The 13,292-nt window shown below is 50.6% G+C and overlaps 1 protein-coding gene across 3 annotated transcripts in view; it reads right to left on the bottom strand.

Annotated features, from left to right (window-relative positions):
• Positions 1-13,292, bottom strand: part of SLC24A4 (solute carrier family 24 member 4) — a 640,065-nt gene that overhangs the window by 515,788 nt on the left and 110,985 nt on the right. For 2 of the 3 annotated variants that reach the window (XR_007475862.1, XM_033419093.2), the window contains exons 3-9: positions 11,541-11,617; positions 7,463-7,537; positions 6,119-6,203; positions 5,478-5,581; positions 4,584-4,661; positions 1,731-1,756; positions 87-140 (exon numbers count right to left, since the gene is read on the bottom strand). Coding sequence is in view for 2 of the 3 variants with exons in the window: in XM_033419093.2 (XP_033274984.1) it covers positions 87-140; positions 1,731-1,756; positions 4,584-4,661; positions 5,478-5,581; positions 6,119-6,203; positions 7,463-7,537; positions 11,541-11,617 (499 nt within the window). In the remaining variant the exon portion in view is untranslated. The remainder of the gene's footprint in view (positions 1-86; positions 141-1,730; positions 1,757-4,583; positions 4,662-5,477; positions 5,582-6,118; positions 6,204-7,462; positions 7,538-11,540; positions 11,618-13,292) is intronic. The other variant, XM_004262348.2, reaches the window with a different exon arrangement.

Below are 13,292 nucleotides of genomic sequence, written 5' to 3'. Positions count from 1 at the left end.
AGGTTTTCTTCCTGCTCGGACAAAAGGCTACAGCAGGATGTGAGACCAGGGGTGAGACAGCCCAGAAGAGGAGGAAGGGCACTTACTTCATGATCAGAATGTAAAACACGTACAAGACGATGAGCACCAGGCCTTCCCACCTCAAAGACAGAAAGGAGACTGGTTAGAGCCGGGAGGCCCGCGGCCTGAAGGCTGGGAGTGACCAGCGCGGCGGGCGGAGCAGGGGGCGTGGTCCTCTCACCTTCCTTGACCCAGCGCCCGGCCCAGGACCCAGGCATGCGGGCGAGCCACCCAGCCCCCAGCCGTCCTGCAGTCTGAAGCTTGCTTGGTAACAGAGAAGGCTGAGGGTGGGGCCTTCTCAACTACAGGGGTCTCATCAACACGGCTCAGGAGGAGCTCCCCCAGCTACCTAGAAAAAGGAGGGCCCAGGTCCACCTCATCCCAGACTCAGGGAGGGGAGGAGCCTGGAGTCATGATGCTAAGAGGCCCTATGGTCACCCGAGATTCTGGCCAGCGACAGGAGAAGCTGTGGGTGCAGGTGGGAAGGGACCCTAAGAACTGCCTGAAGAGATGGGCCAGTCACAGGAGCTTCCTGGGCCAAACACGGGGGCTGGGCTGGGTGGGGGTCTTTCTGGGGTGCACTCTTATCGCCGTCCTGCAGAACCAGCGTTCAACCCCACACATGGTGGGGATTTTTGTAGCTCAGAACACAAGCCTCTGAGGAGTCACACAGCTTAATTTGTTGGGTCATCTGACAAGTGTGTCCTGAAGACCTACTATGTGCCTGACATGAGCTACAGTCATCTTGGGGAGCTCTTCCTCTGCTAGCCCACAGCCCAGCAGAGCCACAAAGGGGTCTGTAGATGACCCGACCACCCCCTCAAAACTCCATCTGCAGATGAGAAAAAGGAGACACAGAAAGGGAGAGACTTCTTGGCTCACACGGTGGGTTAGGATCCAGAACCAGGATGCTCTGGGCCCATAGCACACAGCCGCTCGCATCAGTTCTCCTGAATCTATGCCCAACAAATAACCTCATACAGGATGCAGACCTGAATCATGGTCAATGAACAGAACCGTTTTTATGGCTTGTGGATGTAAGATACATTCATGCCCTATAAATTAGAGTGGCAACATCAACCTCTTTAGAAGTTTGTGCTTTATGTGTCTTGATTAAGAAATCACTTCCTACCTCCATATCATAAAGATGAGTCCCTATATTCTACCCTAAATTGTTTTAATTTTGCTTTTCACAGCGAGATCTTTAATCCGTCTGGGATTTATTCTTGTATAAGGTGTGAGGGAATGAGCTGATGTTATTTTATTCTATATGAATTTCTCATTTTTGTAGTATGAGGACCGCTCCCGCCTCTCCCAACTCACTACCTTGTCATGATTCCTGTCGTATCCCCCAGCCCAGAACTGGGCCCATTACTGGGTTCTCAGTTCCATATTGGCCTATGCTTATCCCTGTGCAAAACACCATACTGTTTTCATTATTTTAGCTTTATAATATATCTTGATATCTGGCAGGTTGGGAATACTAAGGGAAACAATTTTTGCCACTTTGAAAGGATAAATAAAGGCATGACTGCTTAAAATGATACCCTTTTTACTTTCACAACATAAACTTATGTTTGTAAAAATAATTTTAAAAAAGCTTCAATGAACCCAACAAGCAAGGATACTAACAAAAAAGGAACAACGAAAAACAAACTTTAAAAACTTACCACACAATTTCTTCATCATATATGAACTGGAAGGCAAAAGAAACAAAGGGCGGGGCAACAGATTTATTCCAAGAGAAGAACAAACGCAGACCTCTAAGTGCCCAGAGCCAACACATAGGCTAGTTATGTGTTTCACAGAAAGCTGGCTCTTCTCTCCATGTCTGGGTTTCTCAAACATAGAAGGTGACCTTCCCTTAGTGGAAACCTTGGTCAGTAGATGCCGCAGTATGAGGTCTAGGGTGGGTCTCCAAAGAGAACTAACTGGCCTGTGCTACCAACAGTCCAAGTAGCCACTGGGGCCAACCTGGCAGGGGTCTGCCCTCATTAATGGAACAGAGCTGCTGAAATCAAGACTCTTAAAAACTGAAAAGGCATCTCTGTATGTATGTATGTTTGTGTCTATCTACCTACTTACCTATCTATCTATCTATCATCTACCTACCTACCTACCTACCTATCTATCTATCTATCATCTACCTACCTACCTACCTACCTATCTATCTATCTATCTATCGATCGATCGATCAATCTGTGGTACCTCTGTGTGTGTGGGTGGGGAGGAAGGGGTGTCATTTTTTAAAAAATAAAGAGTAACCCCTTTGGAAACTCTGAGGGCAAAGGACCCATTTGTACCATTTGAAAGGAGGCCAGGGGTGATGGTGGGGATGCCGTGGCTTCCTAAGAGGGCACTGACATTGCCCAACAATTCCACCCAGCATTGCCTACGTGGGACACGGATGAATGATGCTTCCGTGGTCCAGGGGAGGAGTCCTGTGACCGCCCCAGCCAGGCCCAGTGCGCACAGGAAGGTGGAGGGGCAGTGCCCACCAATCTGATCTTGGAGACACGGGATGCCAGGAGAGACCAGGGGGATGTTGTCTGGACTTGGGCCCATTGTACCCCTCTCCTGGCTGTCACGGCAGGCAGCACACACAGAATCTGCTTTGGGAAGTCACTTCGGAGAGGGTCCTCCTGGCTGGGCATTGCTGTGAGGCTCCCCAAACTCAAGCCTCTGAGGAAGAGGCACTCAACAGAGGGGAGCTCAGTGCCACCACCTGGGAAACCTGGGGGACATTTACGGGGATAGTTTCAGCTTTTCTAACCCAATGGAGGGCTACTGGCATTTAGAGGCAGTGAAGGCCCGGGGTACCAGTCAGCCTAGAGCATGTGAAATGGTTCTACCGGAGGAGTTCTTCCGTACTTGGCACACGTCTTAAATGTCCTGCTAGACATTTAGGCAAGCAGGAAAAAAAATGACCTGAGCCTCAACCTTAATTCCATTTTGCAAATCAAAGTATTCTTACATGGTTTTAATAAATACTTAATTTTCTAGTGAGTTAACTGTCATGCAAACGGAGGGATGATTGTACTTGGCTCTGTTTAGGATTTTATCAGGAGTCATTCATAATTTTGGAAAATCACATCATCAAGGTCGGCTCCACTCACGGGGTTGCCAGCCCAGCATACCAGCCTCAGTCTGCACTGGTAGCTGTAGGGCCTGGAGATTTCCCATATGGGGGCAACGGATCACATCATTCAGCATTCTAGCACCTTCATGCCCAAACATTTACACATTGAAAGATGTATTCTTTTATTATGAATTACTTTTATTTGTCCTTTATGGTATAGTTTGGGCATTATATTGATTTTGTAAAATTGTGTATAGGTAAATAGTTTTATCTATAACTTTCATTTTTGGGGGCTGTGGTGGGCAGCCTCTCAGGTGCCCCGATGATCCCACTGCCTGATCTTCATGCTCGCCTGTGTGCGTGGCCTGAACTTAGGGATTTGCTCGTAACAGAATATGGCAACAGTGATGGGCTGTCACTTCCGAGATTCGGTTGCAAGCAGACTGTGGCTTTCAGCTTGGTGCCTCCTCGCCCCTGCTGGGAGGGAAACCAGTCCCCATGCCGAGAGCTGCACTGTGGAACAGCTCGAGGCCGGCCTGCAGCCTAGCGAGTGATCCTGAAAGCAGATCGTTGCCCACGGGAGCCTTGACATAACTATACCCTGGCCGACACCCGTGAGCCAGAGGGCTCGGCTAAGCCACTCCCAGATTTGATGCATGGAAAATGGAAGCAAGAAAGGTTTGCTGTTTTAAACTGCTGAGTGTTGAAGGAAATTTGTTACACAGCAACAGATAACTAATACAAGGGTCATGATTATCAAATCCAGTTGGCTCTAGATGTTCTTAGGTTGAGAACTGTCACTCTAGGGCACGCTCCATACTCTGAAATCTAGGCATGCCATGTGCATCTGCCCTCTTGAAAATGACCTGCCCTCATGCCCTCACTTTAAAGCTCCTTTTGGATGGAAGCTGTTCCCCTCTGGATGGCAGTAACCTGTGTCATGGGCTGTCACTGTCATGTGCCATGATGTACCCAAGCCCTCAGGGATCTCTGTTTCAGTCCTCTGTCTTTTCTGCCCATATCCTTGCTCCCAGCTGCCAACCCTGACTGCTCCCAGCTGGCCTCTCTTCCCTGCTCCGCGGTAAGGTGGGACACCGGAAACTCTGCTCTTTAGTAAATGGGCTCTAAGTGAGGATCTGAAGGCGTCTGAGGAGCATGTGCTTGAGCTTAACTGCATCAACCGTATGACGCCTTCTTTAGCTTTTTCAAGGCCTTTGTGCCCTCAAGGTGGTACCTGGATGTGATGGGTAAGCAAAGCATCAGGTATGAGATTTTCGGGACAGGGAGGCACGGTGGAGGGAGACTGGTCCACATGACTGCAATGAGTGGCCAGCACACGCCAGGGTAGGGGCGCCGTGGGTTCTCTCTTTCTAGTGCCAGGGACAGAGGTGGGCAGGGCCCCGGTGCCTTCGCACGGGCGGAGGGGCGGGGGAAGGTAACTCACGGCAATGAGCACAACGACAGAGAGGGTGTAGTACACAGAGTCTCGGCACACGGCCCACCACGTCAGACGGATGACCTGCTGAGCAAAGGGACATCAGCTGTTACTGGCTGGGGAGATGGGGTACGGGGGCCAGGGGACACTGCTGGGGGGCTCCCACCACCCCCAGACCCCTGCAGGTGCAGACACATGTCCACGGAGCTCATCTTAACTGTGCCACCAGAACCACATCTTGTCTGGCCGTTCAAGGCCACCCTGTGCTCTTTGTCACATTTGGGGACGGAATGATACCACATCATGTTCCTAAGTGATGGCAAAGCTGCCCCCTGTTCCTCCAAGGTGACCACATGGCATGTTTCCCAGCAGAAGCCATGTGTCAGGGGGAGAGGCCAGAGGCACTCACTCTTCCCTCTGATGTTCGAACCTTCCGGGGGTGACCGGCTGCCTACCTCTAACTCCCTTGGCCGGGCGGGGCCTACCCTTGAGCCTGACTCTCTGAGATTGAGTCTAATGTCCCCCTGGGGCTCTGAGGACCAGGAAGATGCGATGGGGTTTCAACAACAAGCCAGCTTCGTGCGTCCTGTGGGGAGGCCAAAGGCGGGCCCCAAATATGTGTGAAGTCTAGCTCAGGGTCAGAGTTACAGGAGACGCCTCTTAAATATTTACTGCTGTTGAATGAACGCTCCCCCCTTGGACCAGCCACGGAGCTGACGCTCTTTCTGCTCTCAGACCCACCGGTGGAAGGAAGGAAGGACAGCCCTGCTACACGTGAGGAAGCAGGCTCGGAGAGGAAACCGTTTCTGACAGCCACAGCACTTACGGGCTCGGCTAGGGCTGGGCCTTGGGTCTCCCCGCGCTGTCCCTATGTCATTTCGTATGGAGAGAGAGACCACTGACCTGCCCTGCGGACAGTCCACAAACTCCGATTATACACAGGATGTTGAACACGGCAGAGCCCACGATGGTCCCAACCCCGACATCCCCATGAGTGATGAACACACCTGGAAAGAGAAAGGCACAGACACCCCTCTGCAAAGCCCAGGCCTTCCGCTTCCTTAGATCCGGGCCGGCTCTGTGTCCCCCACCCCATGAACGGAGGGAAGCTGTTCTTATTATCAGAGAGCACCAGCGACGCGGTTGAGGACAGCAAAACCAGAGGTGGAGGTGCCCTCAGGGACTGGCTACTCTAATGCTCCCACTTTCTGAACAGCTTTATTGAGACGTAACTCACATGTCATAAGATTCACCCATTTAAAATGTCAATTCAGTGTTTTCTGGTCCAGCCACAGAATTATACAGTCATCACCACAATCTAATTTTAGAACATTCACTTCACCCCCAAAAGAAACCCCATACCTGTTAGTACCCCACTCCACCTCACACCCCTGGGAACCACTAATTCACTTTCTATCTCTCTACTTCTCCCATTTTCCGGATGAGAAAACTGAGACTCAGAGCTGACAAATGCCCACACTAGTCTGGACACCAAACCTGGGCTCTCTCTGCATCCTGCGTCTTGGGGTGACGGGACTTCTTACCAATTACAGAGGCAAACAGCTCTGGCGTCGAGCTTCCCGCAGCCATGAAGGTGGCTCCAGCCACATCTTCGCTCAGATGGAGTTTCTGAAACAGAAGCGACCGCAGACCCTCAGGGCTGTGAGGTGGGGGCAGTAAACATGCTAACTGGACACTTGGCAGCCAGGGAGAGCGCAGGGGAGCAGCACGGCAGCTGGCGTCGCGGCCTCTCCTCCCTGCACCTCCTCCACACTGCCAGGCACTCAACCCAGAATCGCCTGTCCCCTTCCCCCATCTGTCCATTTCTGTTCGCGCGCTGAGCCCTTAAATAACGTCTCCTTGATGAAGTCTTTCTAAGTGGCTCCCACGAGCCAGCCACTTCCCTGGGACAGAGGAGCTGAAACACGCATCCCGCAGTGAGGGTCTGAGGTCCATGCGCTTGCCTCCCCACTGGATGACGAGGACGAGGTTGGTCTTTTTCATCTTTGGATGCCTAGCACAGGGTCTGGTGCTCTGTGGGGAGTCCACCAGTTTAGCGCCCATCTCCTCTGGTGCTCACACAGACCTTGGGTACCAAGCGGACCTCCACACGTCCGGTTGTGGGATGTGGAGGCCTCGGACGCACAGCCTGGCTCCTGCATCCCAGAAGGCCTTCTCAACGGCAGGCCCGACACCTGGCTGCTCACTGAAACAGACCCTCACATCCTGTCCCCAGGGCTGAGCCAGCACGGGACAGGGCTGGAACCGTCAAGGCCCACTCTGCTTGGCAACGCTGTGCTCTGGCCGCAAAGGCCCATCCTCTCATCTGCAATGTGGGGCTGGAGGCTTCGGGTGCTCGGGAAAACCACGGAGATTCTGGGCCCACCTGAATGCCAACTTGAAGGTGCCCACCTGTGGTTCTCAGAAGGCCCCTGGCCAGGCTGGCTCAGGGCAGGGTTCGGCCTCCTCCTGCCCTCACCTCCCAAAGCACTCCTGGGCAGCCTGGGCTCTGAAGCCACTGCAGCATCCAATCCCTGGGCCAGCACAACCTCCCCACTGAGCTTGCTACAGAAGGGGACCTCGCAAGGGCTGGAGCTCTGGGCTTGATGGAAAATGGGGTGGGGGCTCATCGCTGACCCCAGGAAGAAGCCCGGCCACCTCAGCCCTGCCGCAGAGGAGGTGCCGCAGCGGTTCAGCCACTGAAGCACCTGTGATAGCTTTTAGCCGAACCCAAACCATGCTACATCCTGTCCTGCCCCTCCCTGCCTCTGCCTGGGCCTGCTCCCCGCCCCGGTCCTTCTTGGCCTGGTACCGACACGCCACGTGTCAATCACCCCCAGCCCCTCACCCAGGCTTTTGCCAAAGGGTCCTAAGTCCTTCCCACGTACCTCACAGATCTTCTCTAGAGACGGAACGAAGAAGTCATCGCACACTATGGCCAAGGCGTAGAACATGTACAGAGCCTGCGAAGGAAATGGGGAGATAGAGAGCGTCAGCCAGAACTCCCGCCACTGATGGGCACGGCCAGGTGCCCATCACCCTCCAAACCAGCCTGCTCGGGCAGAGGCCAGGTGACCAGAGGGAGGCACAGAGGAAAATTCCATCACCACAGAGACATGATTCCTCAATTCCCTCGCTGACAGATGGGGAAACTGAAGCCCAGACAGGAGAAATCACTTGCTGAGCAGTGGAGGAGACTAGAACTCGTGCCACAGGGTCCTGTGCTTCTTCTTAAAGAAGCAGCTCTGTCTTCAGCACCACGGTAGGCCCTCAAAAGGCAAGATCCTAATCTTAAGCGCCAAGGGGGAAAGCATTTAAAATTGCCATTTTAAGAGTTTAAAATAATCATCATCCTGATTTCCCCTCGTTAGTTTTAGAGAAGGCATCATTTCCTTGTTACTGACTGCCCCTCTCCTGCCAAAACAGACGGCGACGTGAGACCCAGCCTTTTCTCGGACGCTGCTTGATGTCGGTCCAGGTTAAAATCCACAAGCCATTTACACTGGGAGGCTCATGGATCAGAGTCCAAATTCCAGTGCTAATCCTGGGAATTATCTGCCTTGGGATTTTGGATAAGTCACATCTCTAGGTCTCAGTTTCTTCTGTTTGATGACAGAGGAAGAACAGATGGGTAGTTTTTAGACGGTTTTATCTACAGAACTCTTCCCTGACCTGTCCACCCAACACGGCTCTACTGAGCTCATCTTATGTGCCAGGGACTATTCTAGCCATTAGGGATAGGTGGCGAGGATGCCAGGAAAAGCCTCTGCCTCTTTGTGGGGGACGAGCAGATAGGCAAATGAAGTATCTGTAACTGCCAGGAAACAGCAAGTGCAAAGGTCCTGAGGCAGGAGCATGTTTGATGCATTTGAGGAACAGCAAGGTCACTGGTGCAGGTAGAACAGAGTGAGAATAAGGTGGAAAATAAAGAATGTGACGCTGGAGGGAGAGGCAAGGAGCAGGACCTATGGAAAGGAGATGGGATTTGACTCTAGGCTCTGGTGGAAACCATTTCTTCCTCAAAGAAAAAGTGACATGAATGGCCTATTCACAAAAGAGGGAAAGGCTGGGCTGCTTCAGCTAAAACAGCGTGATATTAGGACAACTTTACAATTAATTAACTGTGACTGAAGTGGAAGATGTATCAACTGTGACCAGAGCATCTGAGGCAGATGTCTCCTGGAGTAGACATCTACTCTACTGGAGTCCAGGTGTGGCTTTCGCTGAATTTGACACATTATCTTTTGGTGGGGGGGGAAGGAAAAAGGAAACAAATACTGGGGGTGTGGGTAAAGTGGACAGAGAAAGGTGGGAGAGACGCTGCTACAAAGCTTAGGATACCGACTTGAATTCACACTCTCGGAAGTTCCCCCCAACAGCATCTCCCAGGCAAAGGGTGTCCCGTGAGGCTGAAGGGCCTCTGGCTCCCCTGACGCCTCAGAAACACTGGAGAGAAAAGGGGCCAAGATGTCACCACTGTTTCCTTCACTTGGGACAGAAGTTCTGAGAAGCTTCTTAGTGCTACAGACAAAAACTGGCTCTAAAGCTCCAGCCTTTTCTTGCTCTAAAGAAGGGCTCAGCAAACTTTTCCTTAAAGGGTCAGATAGTAAATATTTGAGTCCTCGCAGGCCACACAGTCTGTCTTGACTCTGGTGCTATAGAAGAGTAGCCATGGAATGGGTGTGGTTGCATTCCAATAAAACTTTATTTATAAAAACAGGAGGTAGCCTAGATTTGGTTCTTCAGACATAGTTGGGTAATGCCTGGCCTAAAAGGTTCCTGCCTGGTGGAGCAGTGGTTAAGAATCCACCTGCCAGGGCTTCCCTGGTGGTGCAGTGGTTGAGAGTCCACCTGCTGATGCAGGGGACACAGATTCGTGCCCCGGTCTGGGAAGATCCCACATGCCGCGGAGCGGCTGGGCCCGTGAGCCATGGCCGCTGAGCCTGCGCATCCGGAGCCTGTGCTCCGCAACCGGAGAGGCCACAACAGTGAGAGGCCCGCGTACCTCAAAATAAAATAAAATAAAATAAAAAAGAATCCACCTGCCAATGCGGGGGACACGGGTTCAAGCCCTGGTCTGGAAGGATCCCACATGCCGTGGAGCAATGAAGCCTGTGCACCACAACTACTGAGCCTGCGCTCTAGAGCCCGTGAGCCACAGCTACTGAGCCTGCACGCCACAACTACTGAAGCCCATGTGCCTAGAGCCCATGCTCCATGACAAAAGAAGCCACCGCTGGGCTTCCCTGGTGATGCAGTGGTTGAGAATCCTCCTGTCAATGCAGGGGACATGGGTTCAAGCCCTGGCCCGGAAGGATCCCACATGCCGCGGAGCAACGAAGCCCGTGCGCCACAACTACTGAGCCTGCACTCTAGAGCCCTCGAGCCACAACTACTGAGCCCACGTGCCACAACTACTGAAGCCCACGCACCTAGAGCCTGTGCTCCACAACAAAGAGAAGCCACCACAATGAGAAGCCCGCGCACCGCAACTCAGAGTAGCCCCCACTCACTGCAACTAGACAAAGCCCGAGAGCAGCAACAAAGACCCAATGCAGCCAAAAATAAATAAATAAAATAAATTTATTAAAAAAAAAAAAAGAGAGAAGTCACTGCAATGAGAAGCCTGGACACAGCAAGGAAGAGTAGCCCCTGTTTGCCTCAACTAGAGAAAGCCCGCGCACAGCAACGAAGACCCAACACAGCCAAATAAATAAATAATTTTTAAAAAAAAAATTTTAAAAAAAGATTCCTGCAAAATTCCTGAGGTCCTCTCAGGTTCAGGAAAAAAAGCTTTGTCAAGACTTTGATGAGGGAGAGGGACAGAACTGTGGGATTAATTCGCCAAACCCACACCCCCTCAGTGAAAGGAGAGGGCATGGGAAAGCCAGAGATACCAGGAAGATAATAACTCTATTAGAGAAATAATACACAGGTCTGTCACTCAAAATTTGACCACAACCTTCATTTTCACTAGTGGTTTATCCTGTTAATTAAAACTTCACTCATACATTATTCTCAGCTGGCAACTCTCTATGTGAGAATCCCAGCTTTCACTTGCTTAATTATCTCTTGCAAAGACGAATACTGTGTTGGGTTTAAATATGTAAGCAGATGGTGCTGGGTGGTCAGGGAACCACATCAGGAGGAACATTTGTTGTGATTGATGCGAAGTAGAAAATTAAACCCTGAGCGCTTTCATTTCCCTGCAGTAAACAATGGGACTGGTAAACTTTTCCTACAAAGGGACAGACAGTAAATTTTTTTGGCTTTGTGGATCACGGAGTCTCCAACACAGCTACTCAGCTCTGCTAGTGAAGCCTAAAAGCAGCCACAGATGATACAGAAAAGCATGAGAATGGCTGTGTTCTAATAAAACTTTATTTACAGACATGGGTAGTAGCTGCGGGCTGTAGTTTGCCTGCAGAGAAGAGCGACTTTTACCTATAATTTAGTTTTGAGCTCACTGTGCCTTTTTGAACTGCTACTTGAACTCCACCACTGGTCATCAGGCTCATCTAACACTGAGGGAAGTTTGAGAAGAAGGGCACCAAAGTCTTAAACTAGTTATGTCAAGGCAGTAAAATGTGGGGGGACCCGGGGATCATGATAGCAAGTGGGGACAGAGCCCTTATCACGTGCCCTGTGACGTCTGATGGACTTGACCCATGTTCACTTGTATTTATACATCTGGGAAAGATGCTGTCACTCCCATTCTATAAAAGCAGAAAATGAGGCACAAGAAGACGCGAATCCTTGTCTCGGCTCTGGGGCCACTCGCTGTGTGACACTGAACAAATCATTTCCTATCCTTAAGATTTCATTTCTTTGTGGTTAAAACACATCCAGCATCTGTTCTCACAGGGCTCTACAAAGACTGGATGAGATCTTTGACACACTGTGTTCTGAAGACAGGTTTCACATGCCTGAAGTTTAGGGACATCCCACCCCGAGAGGGCCACTTACACCAAGGATATGTAGCAGGACGGCTCCGTGCTGTCGCTCTTTATTGGAGAACAGGTCTGCGGGGAACTCATGAATCGCTGGAAGACAAGAGGACATGGTAAGGTATTCAATATTAGTTACCAAGGGGTGTCATTTGAGGTCTGGGGGGGTCGGCCATGGAACTGAAGAGCCCCCCTGGTGTTAGACTACTAGGGGAGAGGCCAGCTACGTCTCTGTCCAGGGCAGACCTGCGCTTTTAAGAAAACATTGCTGGATACGGAATTATCCAGATATTCTAGTACCTTAAAGTTGATCATGTTTTGCATATCCCTTGCAATTAAAAAAAAAAGAATGAAACACTTCATACCCACTAGGATGGCTATAAACAAAAAGACAGATAATAACAGGGGTTGGCAAGGATGTGGAGATACTGGAACACTCATACATTACTAGTGGGAATGCAAAATGGTGCAGTCCCTTTGGAAAACAGTCTGGCAGTTCCTCAAAAGGTTAAACAGAGTTACCATATGACCCAGCAATTCCACTCCCAAGTATCTTCCCAGGAGAAATGAAAACATATGTCCACACAAAACCCACAAACGAAATGTTCATAGTAGTAGTATTCATAATAACCAAAATGCAGAAAACAACCCAAACATCTACCAACTGATGAGTGGGTAAATAAAGCGTGATATATACATACAAATGGAATATTATTTGGCAATAAGAAGAAATGAAGTACTGATACATGTTACAACATGGAGGAAGCTTGAGGACATTTTGCTAAGTAAAAGAAGCCACTCACAGAAGACTACCTATTGTATGATCTCATTAATATAAAATGTGCAGAACAGGCAAATCCACAGAGATAGAGGTAGGTTAATGGCTGCCTAAGGCTGGAGGGTATGGAGTTTGGGGGGTGACAGCTGAAAGGTACAGGGTTTCTTTTCGGGGTCATGAAAATGTTCTAAAATTGTTTGTGGAGACGCTTGCACAATTCTGAATACTAAGAGCCCCTGAATCGTACACTTTAAACAGATGAATTGTATGGTATATGAATTACATCTCAATAAAGTTACCAAAAAAAGTATAAAGAAGCCAAAAGTCACCAAAGAAGAAAATCGGGATGGTTCCTTGCTTTGTCAATGGATTCCAACCACATTCCTAGCAGACAGCTTTCCAAGTGGCTTCAACACACACTCGGATCTGTTACAAACACGATCCCTGCCAACGGGCAGGCTGAGGCCAGGGATGGCTGGCCTGCCTGGGAGGGCAGGCTCCAAGGTCACACGGCCAAGTGCAGTTCTCTGCTCTAATACTTACAGGCTGGGTCGACAGGGACACGTTCCTGAACCTCTTTGTGCCTCAGTTTCCTCATCGGTAAAACGGTGAGACTAATTTTAATAACGTGCCTTACTGTTACAGCGTGTCAAGCTTGTGGTGGGCTTCAAACCTGCATCCCCCCACCCCCCCGCCCAGGACTGTGGAATACTCTTCCCTCACCGTCAAGTCAGAACTGAGAAGCAGCTCCACGAAGGGGAAAGGGGAGGCCTATCCCCTTCCGCTAGAGTCGTTTCAGAGCTCAGGGACAGGCGGCCTCTTGCACAGCCCTTCCAGCCTGTCCCAGACCCATCAGCCCCTCCTCCCAATCTCTCCTCCTGCCCACAATGGACCTGTCACTCCAGAGGGGGAAGCCAAGATCCCAGAGAGGTCAAGTGACGTTGGCAGGGTCGAGGATGGCAGTGCTGGCACTAGGAAAATCTCCTGTCCCCA

The sequence above is a fragment of the Orcinus orca genome, chromosome 2, assembly GCF_937001465.1.
Source record: "Orcinus orca chromosome 2, mOrcOrc1.1, whole genome shotgun sequence".
NCBI lineage: Eukaryota > Metazoa > Chordata > Mammalia > Artiodactyla > Delphinidae > Orcinus > Orcinus orca.
The sequence above is the reverse complement of the archived record's forward strand: the minus strand, read 5'-3'. Positions and strand labels throughout refer to the sequence as shown.